This window comes from Macrobrachium rosenbergii, chromosome 24 (assembly GCF_040412425.1).
Source record: "Macrobrachium rosenbergii isolate ZJJX-2024 chromosome 24, ASM4041242v1, whole genome shotgun sequence".
Classification (NCBI taxonomy): Eukaryota; Metazoa; Arthropoda; class Malacostraca; order Decapoda; family Palaemonidae; genus Macrobrachium; species Macrobrachium rosenbergii.
The window spans coordinates 34,158,965-34,181,333 of NC_089764.1; the positions used below are offsets into that span (position 1 = coordinate 34,158,965).

Genomic DNA, 22,369 nt, shown 5'->3' on the forward strand with positions numbered 1-22,369 from the left:
GGAATAAGTGTACTCAGAGACAGAGCGAGAATTCCTGATCTTGGAATGTGGACAGGAGACCAGTCTGCGGAATACTAATATCGAATGTATTAAATATATATTATGATTGAGCGTGCGCGCTGTCATGTCTGGTTAGTTTCAGCGTTTGATCGTCAAGATCCATTACAAAGGTAGATGTTGCATAGCCTAGCAACATATATGTACTGTATATATATACATATATATATGTATATATATATATATATATATATATATATATATATATATATATATATATATATATGTATATATATATACACACATTATATATTAAACTTGATCACATGCACAGTTGTTTTGTGCATTAATACAATTAATAACAGGGCCTCATTTTAACAGGATGTTATCGAACGGAGATTTTTTATCTTAATTAATAACAGGGCCGCATTTCAACAGGATGTTATCGAACGGAGATTTTTATAAAAAAAAAAAGTGACAAGCTTTCAAGGACTTCCTGTCCTCATCAGATGGCTACCAGACGATGAGGACAGCTAGTCCTTGAAAGCTTGTAGCTTACATTTTGATAAAAATCTCCATTCGATACCATCCTGTCAAAATGAGGCCCTGTTACATGTTGTATATGTGTACTGTATGCGTATGTGTGCAATATCACCACACTCTAAATAAATGATGAGACTTATTCAGTCAAATGCACGAGGTTCATTGGAAAAAGGTGAAGGTTATGCCGTCTCAGGTACAAGGAGACGACCCTGCAGTATGGCTGTAGGCCTACCCACATTCTAAACTACCAACTTCTACCTTTGTAACGAATCTTTATGATCTAATTATTTATTAAAATAGACATATATATATATATATATATATATATATATATATATATATATATATATATATATATATATATATATATATATAGCACTATATCATTTAGTTCCTCATTGGGGGTGGGTAGAATTTTCATATATGTTACCGAAGGGGAATTTTTAGCATAATAAGCTGTTGGCCCAGCAGCGGGGAATTCGATTCCCGACGCCAATGAAACAATTGGAGGAATTAATTTCTGGTGACAGAAATTAATTTCTCAGTATAATGTGGTTCGGAGTTCCACAGTAAACTGTAGGTCCCGTTGCTAGGTAACCAACTGGTTCTTAGCCACGTAAAATAAATCTAAATAAGTCTAATCCTTCGGGCCAGCCCTCTCAAGGAGAGCTGTTAATCAGCTCCTCATTGGTCTGGTTTTACTGAGATATACTTAAATCATAAATGTCATTTAATATGATGGATTTCAGTATTATATATACTTATATGACCACAAACATCATTTCTTATGACAAGTGTATCTCCTCCAGCCGGGATTTGAACTTTGGCCTTTGATATAGATACAGTGAGGCACATTGTAGCTCAATATTTGTGGATATAAAGTCACGTGTAATGTGTACAAGTGAAAAAAGTATATACATAATATATATATTGTATATATGTGCGTGTGTGTGTATGTGTGTTGAGCGTGTGAGCGTGACATGTTTGAAGTCAGACAGGCGGTATGGAAAATTGCTTTAGTGATAACAGTGATTATAATTATTACCATACTGATTCAACCTACCGCGAGTTATGTTTCTCATTTCTCATGGTGTGCAAAATGTTGACCCTTATGATACGTAACGTTATTACGTAACAGCAGCTGACCCGCGTGACCTCCGCGTCACGGTAGTCTCCTAAAGATCTAGATCTTGGTTCTGCTAAGATCGATGTGGCACTCAGCGATCGTTGTGACTTTGTACATATATATAGATAGATAGATGTGTATATATAGATAGATAGATGTGTGTATATATATATATATATATATATATATATATATATATATATATATATATATATATATATATATATATATTATATCACATGCCGGGTCAGGTTTGGAAGATCAGAAACGAATTTTAATTGAGGTTTGCCTTATGGGCCAACACCCAGATCCCAGTACGTAAGAAAATAAATGTAAATCGTGATCCCACTTAACTTGTAATTACATTTAACCAAGCAAAAAAATGGTAGGTCACCAGGAAGTCGGAGATTATCTTAATTGCTGTATTTACGTAACTCAGACTACTAGAATTTATCTTGATGGGCTTGCAATCCAACCATCAATTGCGCACTTCAGTGTGGCACAGCGGTTATGGTTACAAATGGAATGGAATCTATCTTGTTAGGCTACAGCCAAACAAAAGAGAACAGCAAGAATCTTATAACAACTCATCAGTAACTGGTTTCTACAATGAAATGAGTATTCTGCAATGACAACGCTTGACAGAACCATAACATGCGGCTCTCGATGACTATCAACTTCGGAAATTATCTTGCCGTTGGCGAGGATAAGATGAATTCTTGTAAGGCAAATGTTCACAAGGTGCAGGTTGCAGAACAGGAGGTGGCCAGATAACCAGATTCTGGAAAAGATTTCCAGGTAAGCATTCACAGATGCAAAAGATTCTCTCACTTGAAATGATTATTCAACATGGAGGAAAGTATTACTCTAGGTTTAATTAGCACGAGTTTAACACAATGAGGAATGCTTTAACTTCCATCACTGAGTAGAATTCATTCAGTATTGGACTTGAGTCATGAGGGAAATGCACGGTACTAGGTTTGTAGATGAAGGGGCTTGACTTGGGAGAGTGGAAATATTGAAACAAGGAAAAAATGAGATTCTAGGGAAAGAAACAGATGCTGGCATTAATTGCTAAAATCCAGACATACCTGTAACATCTGTGCAGTTGAGCACGATTGCAATGAGGTTGATTCAATTACACACACGTGGCTACCAGTGGACAAAGACAAGGCACCAAGGGCTGGTGCTAAGGGAGACGACGTTTCACCTCTGTGACTGTCGGAGAAGTGAGACCGAATTCTAGTGTGTTTGGCCTCCCTTAACTTCGTAGGGCAGAGTGGCTCCCCAGGAGTCTGGAAAGCAAAGTAATGGCCAGCAAAAAAGGTTCACAGGAAACCAAGTCATATGGTTAGAATATTTAAAGATCAACCTGGCATGCCCATACTCCCTGCCATGACTGATCAGCCTAGTCCTTAATCTGCTTCTTTCTCACAAACAGTTCCCTACATCGTACGACTAAGGGGGTCAGAACCTCATTCTCTACCCCTATTTGGTCTGCTCCAGCCTCAAAGAAACCTAGACCCTGAGATAATAGGCTGGAGAGAGGGAAAAAGCTAATATAACAACAGCAAAGCAGCTATACTAGAGTGTTGAATGCAAACTGTAACCTTCACGAAGTTGCGATGGCTTGTTTTTAAAGCCTGATGCCGTTTCAAATACCCCTGCTATTCAATATCTGAAGTAAGCTTAAACAGCCCTTGCATCATCAAGCAAGGGTTGCTCACGCAGGCTGAAATCTCGTTTCATAGACACCTAATAGAAGAAAATGAATGGTAATTATTCTGTCAGTGACCTTCTCTGCTCAGCCATTCATCCTATCCATGCTTTTGGTGATAAATCAAGTCTGGCCATTGTTAGGCCGACCACACACCTCATTCATCGTTTGCTGAATCAGATTTCTTAGCACTTGCCTGAAAGGGGGTGGGGGGCGAGATCCCGTAACTTAGTGAAATTCAGTGCCTCCAAGGTGCAGCTTCTTCATGTTTTTGTCTCATCTCTCATACTATAGATCCTTTGATTGTTTATGAATAAAATTTTGTTGAGTATCTCATCACTTCCATCTATTTTGGGCGTTTAAGCTGCCTCTAGGTTGTCATGGGGATTCCATATTGTTTGATTGATAAATCTGCCTCGGTATATTTATTATTCTTGTTGAGATGCTATACGTTTTTTTCTTCATGTCAGGTTGTAAAAGCTCTGTGTGGGACTTGTCCGTCCCTGGCGATGGTTTTGCGCTCAAATTGGCGCCTTCTTCCTATGTTTCCTGCTTATATAGGACCGACTCTAGGGCCATTCGTTTGGTCAGTGACTCTTCTCTCACCTCTTTTTGTCTGGAGGAAGGAGGTCTCTCTCTCTCTCTCTCTCTCTCTCTCTCTCTCTCTCTCTCTCTCTCTCTCTCTCTCTCTTCTGCAGGCACTATTTCGGCCTCAGCTCTGTTGAGCTCAAGGAGAGGATTCCCCCTTCCCCTTCTCAGTCACTGCTTTGAAACACCTCGTCAGGCCATCTCTTAACACATTTACTCTGTGGGAATCGGATCAGTGACTGATTCTTTCCTTTTGCCTCCAAGCTTTGGAATTCTCATCTTCTGTTTTTCCTGTCATATTTCTTCATTTAGGAAGCAGCTCCCGTTTCCTGCGTGGTTAAGCCCCATCCTTCTTTATTCCTCTTTCCTTTTCTTGTTTTCTTCAGGCCTGGGCTAGAAAAAGGTCTATACAAGCGAGCCCATACACGCTCACTCCAAACGTCAGTTAGACTGTCAAACTAGAGGTTTGCAAGCCAGTTTGAGCGCGTATGGGGGTAGTTTGTACTGAAAGACTGACCTGTGGTTTGAAATGACGGACTTGGTTACCAAAAACTAGCCTTCGCACTGTAGCACTGACAACCTTTTTCACCGTGTGTGGGGAGGCGTGAAGTATATTGTCAGTTTGGCCTAACATTTCGAGAGTGCGGTTGTGTCAGTGAACTGCCTAGTGATGTCGACTTCACGGGAAGAGGAGACCTTTTGGTTAAGGTTTATTGAACTCTATAGAGGACAACCTCCATCATGGAAAATAAAAAGCGCTTACTAACCTGTCAGGCGTGAAAAGTCAGCCTCTTATGATATTTTAGTTTCAAAGTGACAGCAGAAAGATAGTTCAGCTACTAAAGATGCAGTAGGCAAGAAAATTAACAGCATGCGTTCTGCTTTTCGTAAAGAGTATATGAAAAAGTAATCAACTGGCAGAGATCTGGTGCCGGTAGAGAGGATCTGTACCGCCAGAGAGGATCTGTACCGCCCAACATTATGGTACTTTTAATGGCTGGTGTTCCTCAAGGACCGGAAACTCCAAGAGAATCCGTGAATAATGTTGATGAGGTAAGGAAAATTTGCCATTCCATATAGTCGTGTTTATTACAATAAAGAAACCGTTTGTAATGTAAATCAGAGCGGAAATACATTTAGTTCCATAAAGAAATGTTTATAAAACGCACATAGATCAAAACAGTGTTGTATAAGGAATGAATGAAGCAACTGATTATATATATATATATATATATATATATATATATATATATATATATATATATATATATATATATATATAATATATATATATATATATATATATATATATATATATATATATATATATATATATATATATTAATGGATGTATACACATATGATTATGTGAAGCTTAACGATACAAGTTTTTGGTCGGCTATTATTATATATATGTTTTATATGTAGTTCTTCAATTGAAAGTAAATGTTTGTTTTTGTTCTGAAACTTGTTGACCCTCAAATATTCCTTCCGCGGTGGAGTCCACATTGCTTTGGAGCGAGCGTGTATATGGGGCCCCCGTAGTTTGTTCTTCTCTCTGTAACCACAAACTCATACAGTAGAATGCGACTATCTGGTTTGTTCTACAGTTATTGGAATGTCGACTGAATGAATCTCTCTCTCTCTCTCTCTCTCTCTCTCTCTCTCTCTCTCTCTCTCTCTCTCTCTCTCTCTCTCTCTCTCTCTCTCTGAGAATCGTGAGTCATCCGCAGTCGTTTTAAATCCCAATCTTGGAAACACCGGAATCTCCTCTGTTTGAGAGAACAGCCTTCCTCTGTTTTTGATATAAAAAAAAGTTCGGCGCGATCAAGCAACCCTGTTCGCTGTTCACCCCAAGCCGAAGGGAATGTACAAACGAACAATGAGTGTGGGAGGAACTTGAGTGCAACCACATCTAGCTGGAAAGCCCAGCCCTTTCTGAGAAATGAGGCTGTGTGACTCAGAAAAAAACGGGAGAATAAAATTCCAAGGAATGTCAACTTCTTTCACACACAGTTTCGTACGTGAAATGCGAACTGCTTATTTATTCATCATAAATTTGTGCGTCTTCACTTTGAAGGTCATTTTAAATGAGATAAGTCAGTGTAACGCGCATTTCAGTGTTTTTTTTTTTTTTTTGGCGGACTTTTCGTGAAAAGTGTCTTTGCCAGGACAGAAAGGGGATCGAAGGACCTGAGTAGCGTGTTCCGCGCGCGATTAATAGATGGGACAATGAACACCTGTGTTGATGTATCGATGAAAATTTCTCCAAATGGCCCTCGTGCATACCATAAAATATTTGCGCATCATCGACTGTCGTATTATAGATGACCTTGAAAACTTTTTCGATTTGTTAGCATTTGCTCTCCTGCTCGTGTTGATATGTTGAAGATTATGTTTATTGAATATATTGACAGGCAGTCAGTGTAATGACATTGTGCCTTTATATATATATATATATATATATATATATATATATATATATATATATATATGAATTTTTCACATCATCGTGACATTTTACATACAAACATTAATCGACAAAAGTCATTTAATATTCAGTTCGCGCCACTTAGGGAATATCACCGAAGGGGAATTATAAGTGATAAATGATTTGGTACCTAATTGACAAAATCCTTTATCACTTATAATTCCCATTCGGTCCCGAAGTACCGCGAATTAGATATTAAACGGCATTTTTAGCTTAGTGTTTATATATATACTAGCTGACCAGCCCGGCCCTGCCCAGGAAAACTCTGAATGACAACTGATAAATCTCTCTCTCTCTCTCTCTCTCTCTCTCTCTCTCTCTCTCTCTCTCTCTCTCTCTCATGTTAAGATAGTTGCTTCAATTGCACTGTCCAGCATTTTTAACATTTTATATTTCACCCCTTCTCACCCCCATTCCTATCAGGGGCTGAACTTGGACTTAAAGGGCACTGGGAATGTCACTATTCATCTCAACGACCTCGAAAACTAGGGATTATATAGATGCTAATACATGCCTTTTTGACATTTTATTTTTCACCCCTTCTCACTACCCCTTCCTATTGGGGCTGAACTTTTACTTAAAAGGCATTGGAAGTGTCAGTATTCATCTCAGCAACCTTGAAAACTATGGATTAGATGTTAATACCTGTCATTTTTTGGTTATTTTTAAATGTCACCCTCCTTCCCACCCTCAACCCTTTTGGTGCCAGTGATGTCTTACCTCCACAGTATTCTTTTCCAGATAATAAGCCATATGTATACCAAGTTTGGTTGAAATTGCTCAATGGATTTCAGAGTTATGATGGAACATACATACAAACACACACGTACATATGTACACACATACATCCATTTATTTATATATATATATATATATATATATATATATATATATATATATATATATATATATCTCTCTCTCTCTCTCTCTCTCTCTCTCTCTCTCTCTCTCTCTCTCTCTCTCTATATATATATATATATATATATATATATATATATATATATATATACATATACACACACACAGTATATATTATATTTCCTCATTATATCATACAGAATACTCGTTAGTAATTATATATATATATATATATATATATATATATATATATATATATATATATATATATATATATATATATATATATATATATATATATATATATATATATATGTGTGTGTGTGTGTGTGTGTAAGTTTTGTTGAAAAATCCCAGCTGTAGTTTAGCCCCAACCAGTATTGGTGTTAAACTGATTATCTTAGTTTATACTAGACAAAGCTTCGTCAGACCAGTTGATGACATTTGTTGTGCGACGCCAACCCTTCTTTTTTAATCAGTGGATCAGTCATCGTTGCTTCTTTCAAAGGGAAGTTTCGCGGAAAGCTCTTGAATACAGTACAACCCCATTGCGCAAGGACCCCAACTTGTGTTGAGTCCGTTGCTAATTCTCTTCGTTAGATATTTAAAGCGGTGCTGGAGGGGGGAGGGAAGAGGCCGTTGGTGGTGGAATACGTCGTATACCTATTTCTTAATTATGCAGACTCTGGACTAATGAGGAATGACATTGTTACCTAGCTTTTGACACGGTCAGCTAACTTGCGACAAGTTCCTGTCGATAATCATTTAATTATTATAATTATGCATGATCATTTTATTGTACTCATGAAAAAACACCATTTAGATCCGTCTGTCAAATACAGAAAGAGCGGTTCAGCGTTCGGGATCGATCTTTGGAAGTTAGGTGTTTAAGAGGGTGGAACCGCCAGTGGGTCAATTCTGGCGTTTTTATGGGGCAGGGTGACCCCTACCTGAACTGCGACTTTTTATTGGAGAAAACTAAGACTTCAGTCGGGAAACTGTCGTTGTAAACATGCATCTGCATGTCATGCCTTGGTATACTTCGTCTATTTATCAGCCTTTCCATCTGACGGTTACAAAAGTAACAACAATGTTCGTTTACGTCAGAAACCAGCAAACTCACCGGTGTTCGATCATCTGAAAAAGTGGTCCTAGCAAAAGCCTTCGGAATCTCGCAGCCAGAAGAGGATATAGAATGCAAGAAGCAAACGACTAATGGTTGGAAATCGTGTGAAAGTCAGAGGAATTAGCTATTTTGATCGCGGGGTGAGAGGCTGCTGAAAGGCCTGTAAGTATCAAATGCGCTTTGGTTCGAAAATCTCAACGATAATAATGAGATGAACGACGCTGCCGGGCGCGGAATATTGCGTGATGCAAATGACTGTCACTCGTTTTGACCAGTTGAGCCGCCATGAGTCTTGTGGTTGGTTATAAATGAACCAATTTGAGATAAAACGCTTGCAATGGCTTTAACGGATCGGCTGAACCGCGTATCAATTCCCATCATTGGCCTAAAGGGCCTCCCCCCTGGGCGGCCATCGTAATTACAACGATATCTCGTGACTTTCACGGCGGTGTTCTGACCGCGTGAGGGCGCCTCGGATGATGCAAGTCGAGTCGTCCAGTTTCAGTCGCTCTGTGGGATGTTACAACGCTTTTTTCTCCATGCATTGAAACCTGGATCATACCGGCAAGATACAGATATGTTACAAGCTAGGTATGCTGCAGAATCGTCAGGACCAACGAAGCTCTAGTGTTTTGAAATAAAGAATTTGGATTGCTAAACATCAGAAAACATTCTCGCTTGGTAAAATGTTCAGTATCTGTGCGTTGGACGTCTGGCCTCAGGATTTAGTAATAGAAAATGTCTTGAGGCAAGGTATAGGTATTTAAGTTGAATTGAATTCTGCTTGTTGCCGAACGTAGTCATACACATACATCCCTGTCTCTATTTGAAACCAGTAAGTAATTAATTAAGAATACGTACAGCGCACACTTAAGGGTGTGTTTGTGCGCAAAAATGATTCGACAAAGACCCTGTCGTCAAGATCCGACGCTCTGGGGGAGAGTCATGAAATCTCGTGAAATAGAAACGGCGAAATGTCCAGGAGAGAAAGGAGAAATCCATGGTAAATGCCTTTTGTGTGTTCGTGTGTGTGTGTGTGTGTGTGTGTGTGTGACGCCGAGTGTGTGTGAGTTTGCAGTTGATCCATGGTAGAGAGAGAGAGAGAGAGAGAGAGAGAGAGATTGTCGTGCAAATGAGCCATTGACGACCTGCTGATGGTAATAAAAAATTAACGGCAATTGTCGATCTGCTGTTCTGAATGACATTGGCACCGTAGTGTGATTCGTAATTAATAGTGTCGTGTTGTCGGTTATTGGTGCCGTTATTGGAACGCATTTACACAGCGCTTTTGTTTTGTTCACAGCGGGTGTGGCTGCCAAGTGGGAAGTATGTAGATCCTGTCGTTATTAGCTGATTGTATTGATTTACTAGACGATAAAAAAAGCAAAAAATATTTATTGACATGCTTTTATTAAAATGCACCAAAAAGTAAAGATAAATTTTTTGAGACTCGCCGTTAATCGTGTCTACAAAAAATAAAAGCGTGGGGCCCCAAACTTGGAAGGAATTGCTACAAGAAATTTAAAAAAAAATCTAATTCTTGTCCTGTAGCAATTCCTTCCATTTTTGGGGCCCCACGCTTTTATTTTTGTAGACATGATTAATTGTACGAAAATCCTGGTCTGCCTCAAAAAAATTTTTCAATTTTTTAGTGCATTTTAATAAAAGCACATTTAAAAAATTTTTTTATATTTTTTTTATTTTTTACTTTTTAGTTTTGACAGAAATTGTAACCTATTTATGATTGTAGTTAACGAAACTGATATCCGTTTGCGGGGGAGGGTGAGGGAAGAGGGAAGAGGGGGGCGTAGGAAGGTGACGGGAAGGGGAAATGGGAAGGAGGGGAGGGAAAGGAGGATGGAAGGGGAAAGAGGAGGGAGGGGGGAGAGGGAGGGAAGGTGGAAGGGGTAGGGGAAGGGGAGGGGAGGAAAATGGGAAGGAGATGGATGGGAAAGAGGGGGGGCTGGTGGAGGAGGAAGGGGTATGTGAGGGAAAGGGAAGGGGTAGTGGGAGAGGTGGGGGAAGGGGAGGGGATGGAAGGGAGAAGGGGAGGGGGGGGAGGACACAGCTAAATTAACACTTGATCATGTGCAGGGAGGTGGACGGGGAGGGGAATGTGGATGGAAGAGGGAAGGGGGAGGGGTTACATAGAAGATAGAGTCTACCGAGTCAAAGAAGTTGTGAAAAATCCGGAGAGTTTCATACAAATCCTGAGATACGGGAGAAGTCACCGTAAGGTCACTAGAGGTCACTGCTGACCTACTGATCTTGTAAGGTTGTACTGTCACCGAGATTGAGTAACCATGCAAAATTTCAAGTCCATCAGACAAAGGGAACAGGTCGAAAATTGAGTTACAAGATTTCATGACAGACAGATGCAGAAGTCAAATTAAAAAGATGTAAAATAGCCCAGATTAAATAAAATAACTATGTTGTACTGATTGTTTTATCCACATGTATACTGAAGTCACATGCATCTGTTGTGATTTTTTAAAACATACAAATACTTGTATGATTCCTACACATACACACACACACACACACATATATATATACAATATACATATATTATATATATATATATATATATATATATATATATATATATATATATATATATATATATATATATATATATACAAACACACTCATTACATACCTTCTTTCCACATTACATATATGAAATTAAAAGGCCCTTCGTAAAGACAAAATGAGCTCAAAAACCTTATAGGCCTATTTTGGTTAACACTATGAAACGTGGAAAGAAGGTATGTGACGAGTGTGGTTGTGTAAATTTGACTGAAGGATGCTCTCATGGAACCAGCGGCCTCCATCCTTATCCACCTTTCAACGCGGCCTCCTCTTCCCTAGGGCTTTCTGGTATGGTAGGGGGCAGCACCATCAGCGCACCTCACTCGGCGCACTTCAGGCATTTCTTAAGATTCTTTGCAGCGTCCCTTCGGCCCCTAGCTGCAACCCCTCTCATTCCTTTTACTGCACCTCCGTTCATATGATCTTTCTTCCATCTTACTCTCCTACCTCTCCTAACAGTTGTTTCATAGTGAAACTGCTCTGAGGTTTTCCTCCTGTTACACCTTAAAACCTTTTTACTCTGCTTCCCTCTCAACGCTGAATGACCTTATCATATGTCCCACTGCTTGGCCTGTGGCCTAAATTTTATATTTCGTTTTCAGTCTCTAAGTCTTGGGAGAAGATGGAAAAAATACTCTAAGAAACATCGCTCATAAATTACTGACAGCATTCAGAGTGGTTGACCACCCGCCTGTGTGACTCTGTCATCGTACTCTCCTTCTTTATCATCACCATCATGTTTTGCCATGGATCAAAGACTTGGAGAAGAAACATCTGTAGGTGGAGAACTGTTTGGTTTTATGCCAGGAAGAGGAACGACAGATGCAGTGCTTGCCCTCTGACAGATGATGGAAAAACACCGGGACTCCGCATAGTATTGATAGATCTGGAAAAGGCATACGGTAGAGTACCACTCCAAGAGGTTCGGAGTGGTGCTCTATCCAAGAGGTTTGGAAGTGCATGTGAATAAAGGGAACACCGGAGAAGTATGTGTGGTTGGTCCAAGATATGTATGAAGGAGCAAAAACGCAGGTTAGAAGCAGTGTTGGGTTAACTGAGTGGATACCAGTACGAGTTGGTTTACATCAGGGGTCTGCTTCAAGTCCATATCTTTTTGACCTGATAATGGATGTGCTATCTCTAGGAGTAAGTGATCAATCCCCCCGGTGCATGTTGTCTGCTGATGGCATCGTGTTATGCAGCACCAACAGAGGGGCAGTGGAGTCAAAACTAGAACAATGGAGGAAGGTGCTGGAAGACAAGAGGTTTAAAGATCGGTAGGAAGAAGACTGAATACCTAAGTTTTAATGAAGATCAAGACTCTGAGATTAGTATGGAAGGGACAATGTTGAACCGAGTAGAAAAATTCAAGTATCTTGGTTCAGCAGTGGCTGATGATGGAAATTTGGATGTAGAAATAACACACAGAGTGCAGGCTGGATGGAAAAATTAGAGAAAGATGTCAGGTGTCTTGTGCGACTGCAGAATCAGTATAAAGGTTAAAGGAAGAGTGTATAAGACAGTAGTGAGACCAGCTTTGATGTGTGGAGCAGAAACATGGCCGGTAAAGAGAGTGCAAGAGAAGAAATTGGATGCTGTAGAGATGAAAATATTCAGGTGGATGTGTGGAGTAACAAAAATGGACAGGATCAAAAATGAAAGAACAAGAGGAACCGCTAAAGTCGTGGAACTGCCAAAAGAGGCCCAGGAAAGAAGACTGCAGTGGTATGGCCATGTGATGAGAAGGGAAGAGACATATGTAGGGAGGAGAGTGATGCAGACGGAGGTGCCTGGTGGGAGAGCAAGAGGAAGACCAAAGCGAAGGTGGATGGATGTAGTTAGAGAAGACCTGAGAGACCGTTGTCAGAGGATGATGAGTTTGACCGAGCCAGGTGGAGGAAAGATGTCAGAAACATCGACCCCACATAGAAGTGGGAAAAGATGAAGAAGAAGAAGAAGAAGAAGAAGAAGAAGAAGAAGAAGAAGAAGACATGTTTTGCCATTTTCTGGATCGCTTTGTCAATCAGTCTTTCATTTTTACCCATCTCGTAACCTCCTCTTAGCTCGTCTAATCCTCTCAGTAGCTGTCATATTAATTCCGGACGTTTATGATGTCTTCATGCTCTAGATGATTGATGGGGATTTTTCTCTTTGTTTCCCACAAGACTTGAAAATGCTGGTTCCAGAGAGTTAGTCTAAAACTGAATGGGAAAAAGATGGCAAATTGTCCTTTTAAGACATTTTGAACAAAAGAAACTAGATAAAATATATTCTTACTGTTTATAATAAATAATAAAATGGAATTCACAGTTGGTTGACAGTTATTCACTTCGATTACAAAATAAACAAGTAAAAAATGCTCCGAAGTTTCTTGCGTTGCAATCGACTTTTCTGTATAGCCGCCACAGCATATAATCAAGGCCACTGGAAATAGATCTCTCTTTTGGCGGTCTCGGTATAATGCTGTATGAGCCACGGCCCATGAAACTTTGACCACGATTATGGCTAACTTCAACCTTAAATAAAACAAAAACTACTGAGACTAGAGGGCTGCAATTTGGTATGTTTGATGAATGGAGGGTAGATGCTCAACATACCAATTTGCAGCCCTCTAGCCTCAGCATTTTTTAAGATCTGAGGGCGGACGAAAAAAGTGCGGACGGACAGACAAAGCCGTCACAATAGTTTTCAGAAATCTAAAAATGTCAGTTACTTCATAGGTAAAAGAACTTGTTACAGAACTGAAGGTTGAATTTGGGCCTATTATTACTGACTATAGAATGCGATTTAATGAAATTATTTATAGCTGATAATTTAGTTAGAAAGAACCATCCAAGGTCCAAAAGTTGAACTGAAAATAACTTGAATGCGTCCGTCTGAGTTCCCTTTTGTGCTCACTTAGAATTCTGGCTTTATGCACAACCACAAAATGAGTTGCGATCTTTGAAATCAACGCGTCTTGAAATTTCACCAATAAGAATCGGGTCAAAATATTGTGGCTCTTTCCTTCATTAATTTGAGAACATTGCCCAACATATAGAACGGAAAATTGATATTTATTTGCGTGATTATTGAATCTGTAGAATAGTAAGTATGATTAGGCACAGAATAACTGCCGGTCTATCTCCATCGAATAAAGGTTAGTAACATGAAATCAGAACTAGTTCACGCTCACCAGAAATAAATGAGGTGGAAGATAATATACTTTAAGTATTTTACTTGAATATTTAGCAACCTAACAAGAATAATGAGCAGATTGCTCTGAATTCCTCTCAGCTGGAATCAGTCGTGCATAGTAGACAACGAATGGACCATGACCAAAGATCCACCGTCCCTCAGTAAAGAATTCACATAAAAGATTGATGATGAGGATCCGGATTGAATAGAAACTGGTCAGGCTCTTACCTTGTGTTGTAATTTTTTTCTGTTGGAATTACATAAATATATACAGTATATATTATATATATAAATAAAGGCAAATGCCACAAAGGAAAAGTGAAACAACGGAGTGGTTGCTAAACCTTTCGACACATGGTCCTTTACTAGCAGACTGATGAAAAATATAAAAATAAGGGTACAAGAGAGCTTGTATAATTGACAGATGACATACAGGTATCCTTAGGGGTGGGGATTATAAGGAACAGCTGCACCTGGAATCCAACATAGTTGAGGACCTGACCTACCAAAACAAAGGTAAATCTTTGAGAGGTTTTACAGAGGATTAGCCCAACTGACTGGAAAGCAGGGATGAGCCAATTAAAGGATTATACAGGGGAAGAGATTTACCACCAGAACTGGCCTTGGAATGAATAAGCTGATTACATATTTATCAAAGTACAACACTTTATATATTCTACTTTTGGTAAACAATAAAATTTTTGCAAAATAAATTAACTAATAAGTAATTAAGTCAGTGATTTTATCTTTAAGGTCATTCTTGAACATTTTACTAATGCAGGGGTCCAAGTAATACACGCCAGGGCTAAGGTTGAAATTACACAGGAAGTAAGCTGTACAATTGCAGATTCTAAAAGATTTCATGAAGAGAAATCTTTCGATTTGGCAGTCACTGAATTGTCAGTTCAGTTGAACCTGTGAGAGTTTTGACATGAATGAATATTGCATTGGTTGTTTGCCCAGTTTTGTGTGAATATTTATGCTGCTTAATTCCCACTTCTAATCTGTACTAGATTGACCTATATATAAAGAAGAGCAGGCCAAGCATGGTATCTTATATATTATGTTGTTGCTTTCCTTAGGGTTATTTTTTATTAAAATTACTTTTACTGTGTTATTATAGGAAAGAACGAGGTTGACATTAAAAGATTTTAACAATGATTTTATGGTTTCAAAACCTCTAAAATAAGGCAGGCTAAGAATGTTTTTAGGGGGTTCTTTCTCCATGTTACTTTCACTATAAAACTTTTTGTGGGCTTTACTATAGCAAATATCTAGCGTATGTAAGGGTAACTTAAACCTGTCCCATTTTTCTTATGTATTCGATTTCTTGATTTAAATACTGGGGACTGACATCGCACAATGCTCGTAAAAGCACAAAAGAAAAAATGGATATTTTGGTATTAAGGTGGTGGCCAGATTAGCAATGGACATAACTTAAGTTGTTGGTTGGTTTCTTATAAATTCTACTGTAAATTTGCATTGAAATGGTTTTCTATGTATTAAAACATCTAAGAAAGGGAGGCAATTGTCTTTTTCTAATTCTAAAGTAAATTTAGTGGATGGTACTTGGACATTCAAATTAGAGTGAAATCATTTACATCTATATATATACAGAGAGACATATATAGATATAGAGATAGATATATATATATATATATATATATATATATATATATATATATATATATATATATATATAGAGAGAGAGAGAGAGAGAGAGAGAGAGATTGATTCCACCCAGCAGACTCCAGTAGTGGTTGGCATGGGCAGTATGTGGAATATGCAACTGCCACTTAGTGTCAGACGACACTTACATCACTTACAATCTGAACATGCGATCTGCTGGTGAGTCTGAGCCTGGGTCTAAGTAACCTCATTATCAATTCGAAGACGTTCTGAATGATTTGATAATTTGTTAACACGCGACTTCAACGTTGTCATAGCTGAAAAGTTCTTGACTTAATTTTCTCTGGGCAGTTATTGAAACACACACACAGTCACAAGTACGTAGTAATACTTATTAAAATTGTGTTTACCTACACAGGTTCAATATGAATTTATTGAAGGCGCACACACTCTATTGTTTATGTCCAGAGTATTCATATTTATTGTTTTTCTTTCAGTCTTCCAGAAGAAACCAACATGGAACCCTCTCCAGCTATTTCTTAGCATCGAGGGACATGCACTGGATTCCCGTAAGTTTATTTTTTTTCAGCATTCTTGTTTATTTAATGCGTTTTTTCTGACGAATATGGCAGTCTAAATAAATGCCTAGGCTGATGAAACCTATGTGAAAAGTCGATTTTCTTTTTCAAGCATTATTTTGTTCTCGAATCAGCACTCAAAGGACAAATCTCGTCCTCTTGGCGAAAGAAGTATTTGAGTACTTCAGAAATTAAGACGAGTAGGATACCTTCGCTGGAAGTTTAATGGACCGCGGTAGAGAGTTTCATACAGCATTATACGCTGTACAGAAAACTCGATTGCTTCGGCGCAGTTTTCACTTGTTAATGATCGGCTCTTCACAACTACAGAACTCTTGCCGAGTCGTCATCTTCTTCTTCTTCTTCTTCAGATACCAACTTCAGTCACGCCAGATTTCTAAAATTGATAATTCCTCTCGTAGTTCCTTAGTCTTGTAAACCATTCCAAGTGATTATTTTCTTTATTGCTTCGGTTAAAACTGGGTTATCTCCGAGTTCACAATCCAAGCGCACCTCAAATTAAATAGTCCGTTTATCGAACTTAGTTTCTATCTTTTAATGCTTTTACTGAAAAAATCAGCCACTGCGGACCATTGCACAAGTTTCATTTTCATTACAAGGGGACTTTTCAACCACAAACAGTTACCCATTCAGTCCTCATACTTCTTCTGCAACTGTCAATTTACAGATGGACAGTTCAGGACCTAACTTATAATTTTCCGTACGTACTATTAGTCTTCAGAAGGCGGAACAAAATACAGTATATTTAAAGCACAGAGATCAGTCCTGTAATCAGTGCTGAAACACCGTCTCCTTGTCACTGCTATCATATGGTAACCTATTGGCTTTGAACAGTGTAACATTACAGCTGAGAGTGCAAATATAAAATGGTAACCACTCTTGCTTCTATGCGTGTCGTTTAAATCTCCACTTCATCATTTGATATTGTTTTGGAAAGAAAAAATGAAATTTCTCCTTCATACTCACATTACCCACCAGTTACATGCTCACGTTGTTTTCTTTTATAGGTTGGGGCGTCGCTATTCGCCAGCAACATTGGGTCAGGTCATTTTATAGGTCTGGCCGGGGCTGGGGCTGCTTCGGGCATTGCGGTGGCTGGCTTCGAATTGGGGGTGAGTTTTTCATCTCTTTAGCTTACAAAGGACAATTCTTTTCCGTCAGTGTAATAATAACAATTATTATTATTATTATTATTATTATTATTATTATTATTATTATTATTATTATTATTATTATTATTATTATTATTATGGTGATGACGGTGACAGGGAAAGGGTTGATAAACACCCCCATGGCCGACCTGGTGCACCATTTCCCCATTGAAAACCCCTGCATTTCTTAATTTCTCTGACGCAGCGTTCTAAGTCGACTCTCTCTCGCTTTCATCACAGTCAGTGTACACCCTGATGATGCTTGGCTGGCTCTTCGTACCTGTGTACATGAGCTCGGAAGTGTACACCATGCCGGAGTACCTGAGCAAAAGGTTCGGAGGCAAGAGAATCAGGATCTACCTGTCCTTTCTGGCCCTCATCCTGTACATCTTCACCAAAATATCCGTAAGTGTTGTTTTCCCCGGCGCTGGCGTCACTTTCCTTGCCGTAAAGAGCAAATGAAAAAGATGTTTGTTAACTGTTAGCTTTTGTTTGTTTGTTTGTTTCAGTATCGGTCTGGAGAATATGACAAAACTCTTCCTTGCTTGCGTCTCTGTGTCCTTACGCTTAACTGCCTTGTTGGATAGGCTAGAAGGATTTACAACTTATTCATAATAAAATTCACACACACACATACACACACATATATATATTAACTTTATCACATACACAGTTGTTCTGTGCATTAGTTTCAAATAAAATTCACACACACACATTTATCACATACATACACAGTTGTTCTGTGCATTAGTAGAATTACTAAAAGGACCTCATTCAAACTGGAGGGTATCCACATTATCAAGTACCCGTACGGATACTTGATAATGTGGACTGTTTGGCCAAGAAAGCTTGTAACTTTTTCTGAATAAATACTCCATTAGATACCATCCAGTTTGAATGAGGTCCTTTTATATATACAGTACATACTGTATATATTACGAGTACATATATTTAATGAATCTATCTTGCTTTAGGATATTGCAAATTAACCTGTTGTACAGCACATCATCTGTTATATACGTTGAATGATCAAATCTTTTCTCAACTTGATTTCTATCATGGTCGCTGTTTTTAATGTACCTTTATTATGTGTTTCTCTTTATGTACGTACACCAAAATGGCCTTTAACTCATGCGTTTCAATCCTTGTCCCGAAAGAAGGACAACTTCCCGAGTCTGCATTAACATTCGTTTAGTTTCCCGATCTCATGCATCTGCTTCAGCCCACAGCACCAGTTCTGCATACCAAAAACCCTCCTTGTCTCCTCTGTGATAAAATCTACATTAATCAGGCCCCTCGACAGGTGTCCGACAGGAATTCCTCAGTCTTTCCCGCACCGAGTGCGAATGAGGAGTGCTGTTTATCAAAGAAAACGTAACAGGAGTGCTGTTTCATCAAAGAAAACGTAACAGGAGTGCTGTTAATCAAAGAAAACGTAACAGGAGTGCTGTTAATCAAAGAAAACGTAACAGGAGTGTGCTGTTAATCAAAGAAAACGTAACAGGAGTGCTGTTTCATCAAAGAAAACGTAACAGGAGTGCTGTTAATCAAAGAAAACGTAACAGGAGTGCTGTTAATCAAAGAAAACGTAACAGGAGTGTGCTGTTTCATCAAAGAAAACGTAACAGGGGTGCTGTTTCATCAAAGAAAACGTAACAGGAGTGCTGTTTTATCAAAGAAAGCGTCAGGCATTTCACAGGGTGTTAATTTGAGAGCAGGTGTTCTCAGGCACAAATTTCGAGCCGGGCTTTTTGTGGACGATGGTTCTGGTCGGTGCTCGTGCGCAAAACAGCATCCAGAAATAAGCCCTTGTCTTTAATATGCAGGCTAGGCTCATCCATCTCACTCAAGTTTTCTCTTCATGCAATATGGAATACAAGTTTGCGTGAGCTGAATGTATAGATCACTGTCGTCTGTACTAGGCCGGAAGACAGGTGGCTGGTCCCTGTGATAGTTATTCCCGAGGAAAAGTGAATTCGATATAAATGGCTACTTGTGGTGTTAAATATATATGCTTGTGTTGCATGTAGCTGCTCACACTAGCAGTTTGTAGTTTAATGTTTTTTTTTACAAGATATAAAGCTTCTGTACGTTTGGTACAAAGTAGATATACCTTTCAGCTTTCATCTTTATATTGCCTGTAAGCTATAGCCATGAAACAATCTTTTTCTTGTTGATTATATTGATACTCAAAATTACTAGGAACAATTACCAAGGGTTCTTTTGTAACAACAGCTTCGAGGGACCATGATCGACCGAAGTTTGGGAAACGCTGTTGAGTGAGACATTTTCTGGCACCCAAGAACATTTAGAAACAATTTTCATTGCTCCTTAATGGTAGAAGAAATAAGGAGACATATTTTAATTTACTTTGTAATGTGTTAAACATCCATTGTGGCTTTGTAGTTTTCACCATTTTATTTCAAGAACACTTACAGATAAAAACTTGATTTTGAAAGTCCCTCGTACAACAAAACCCAATTTTGTTCTAATTTTTTGTTCAGTAAATAATTTGATGTTCTTTGTAACTCCATCTGTAGGTTATTAGGTAAATTCTGCTGGCAGAGGAGAACTCAACAAAATGACCTTGAATGTTGAAGTAATTTTGACTCAACATCTTTTCCACTAAGCATTTAATGGTTGAATTCACGAAGCTACAAATGTTTGATATCCAATTCACGCTACTTCGGGAATATTCCCGATGGAGAATTATCGTCGAAGGGGAATTTTATAAGAGTTAAATGGACCGATACCGCCGGGTCTCGATCCCTCGACACAGTTACATTCCAACAACTCCAGTCGACGGTCAAACCAATTATAAAATTCCCCTTCAGTGGTAATTCCCCATTGGGGATATTTCCGAAAAAGCGTGAATTGGATATTAAATGACATTTGAAGCTTCGTGACCGTATATAGATCACGGTGCGATAAAAATTTCAGTATAAAATTTAATATATATATATATATATATATATATATATATATATATATATATATATATATATATATATACACACACACACACACACACGTTTGTACATATAATTAGGTACATATGAACTATGTACTTTTCTGAATTATGCTCTGTAATTAGAAGTTTTATATGTAAGTACAGACATCCTAGGACTACAGCCAGATTCATTATTAGTCTACCACTAGTTGTGGCTTTCCAGAAAGTTGACGACTCCATTAATTTAGATTGCTCGCGTAATACTCTCTCAGCTACTCAACCTCAAGGAAGAGAGAGTTAATGAACCTTTCTTTTTGTACTGAAGTTATTTACGTCTTGCACATCTAATGTAGCCTTCCAACTGACTCACCAGGCTGACCTGTATGCTGGGGCACTGTTTATGCAGCTGGCCATGAATAAAAGTTCCGACGAGTGGCTGTACATCAGCATCCTCATCCTACTCGGAATAGCAGCCATATTCACCATTGTTGGCGGTCTGGCGGCGGTGGTGTGGACAGACTTCATTCAGATTATACTCATGGTTGTTGGAGCGTTCATCTTGATGGGAACCTGTGAGTCGCTTTAAAAATTTGATATTCCTTCTTACAAGTGAATGATCTCTTGGAAAATTACTTTTAAATGTTTTGTCATAGAACTTATGATCTTTGAAATTTTTTGTTGACTTGGAATACAGACCTTGCTTTCTTTATTTTTAAATCCCTGTATATATAGCTAGAGCTGCTGTAGTACCATGACTACAACGGTTCATATTGTTGTGGCTTTTGCAGTAGAATTCACATATGCCCTCAAGTACTGAACTGTCATGCTCTCAGATCCCGTTAGTCTAAATCTTTGCTCGTTTTCAAAAGCCCTCAACGCCGTTGGGGGCTACCAGGCACTGGTCGATGCTTACCCAGAGGCAAAGGCGTCTGTCCAGTCAGTGGACTTGTTCAATAATTCCTGCGGAAACCCACCGGAGGATTACATGAGCCTCTTTCGATCTGTACAACCGGGAAAAAGTGAATATCCGTGGACTGGGATGGTCATAGGCGTGAGGCTGAATGCGATATGGTACTGGTGCACCGATCAGGTAAAGTGTGATCAGTTAATTACTTGTAATTATAAGATTCTCTCAAACACATGATCGACATAATAACAGTCAAGACAGCTTGTAAAGAGTTAAAGTGATAACCTGACTTCGTGGTAAAGTAGGCATTGGATAATAAAAGACTAAATGATAAGCTTCAGGAAGATTTGTGTGAATTTTAAAGTGAAGAATGCTAAACTCCAATATTTTACTCTGTTCGAGAACCAAATAAATCCAAACTAGAATATTTACTCTTAAGTTCTTTGGAAATTTCATATTTTTGATTGTACTCCAGAAAGATCTTTGGATTTTACTTCATGTAGCTACTATAATAATTTGACAAGTTAGTTACCAAGTCATTTTTCAAACGTTTTTTTTTTTGTGAATTCTTCAGGTGATAGTCCAGAGAACGCTGGCGAGCAAAAGCATGTGTCACGCTAAAGGTGGCTGCGTTTTAGCAGCTTATTTGAAGTTCCTTCCACTGTGGTTGCTGGTGATACCAGGGATGGCCGCCAGAGTTCTCTACCCTGACAGAGTCGCCTGTGCCACCCCTGATGCGTGCAGAGCAATCTGTGGCAATCCATCTGGATGCAGCAACATTGCTTATGCTGAACTGGTTTTAAACCTTTTACCTACTGGTAAGTGCAAATTGAAATACGTTCTTGGGAAGTCTATATGAGGAAGCGGAAACCATGGGGGTGTAGGAAGTGGTTTCAGTAAGTTCTGTAACTGTAAATT

The 22,369-nt window shown here is 38.8% G+C and overlaps 1 protein-coding gene across 10 annotated transcripts in view; it reads left to right on the forward strand.

The window, feature by feature from the left end:
* Positions 1-22,369, forward strand: part of LOC136852010 (sodium/mannose cotransporter SLC5A10-like) — a 78,822-nt gene that overhangs the window by 37,836 nt on the left and 18,617 nt on the right. For 9 of the 10 annotated variants that reach the window (XM_067126475.1, XM_067126473.1, XM_067126471.1 and 6 more), the window contains 6 exons: positions 16,342-16,413; positions 17,451-17,555; positions 17,835-17,999; positions 20,918-21,116; positions 21,414-21,634; positions 22,026-22,269. In XM_067126475.1, the coding sequence (XP_066982576.1) occupies positions 16,399-16,413; positions 17,451-17,555; positions 17,835-17,999; positions 20,918-21,116; positions 21,414-21,634; positions 22,026-22,269 (949 nt within the window). In that variant the 5' untranslated portion in view covers positions 16,342-16,398. Of the gene's footprint in view, positions 1-4,590; positions 5,025-16,341; positions 16,414-17,450; positions 17,556-17,834; positions 18,000-20,917; positions 21,117-21,413; positions 21,635-22,025; positions 22,270-22,369 lie in introns of those variants that run through there. The other variant, XM_067126472.1, reaches the window with a different exon arrangement.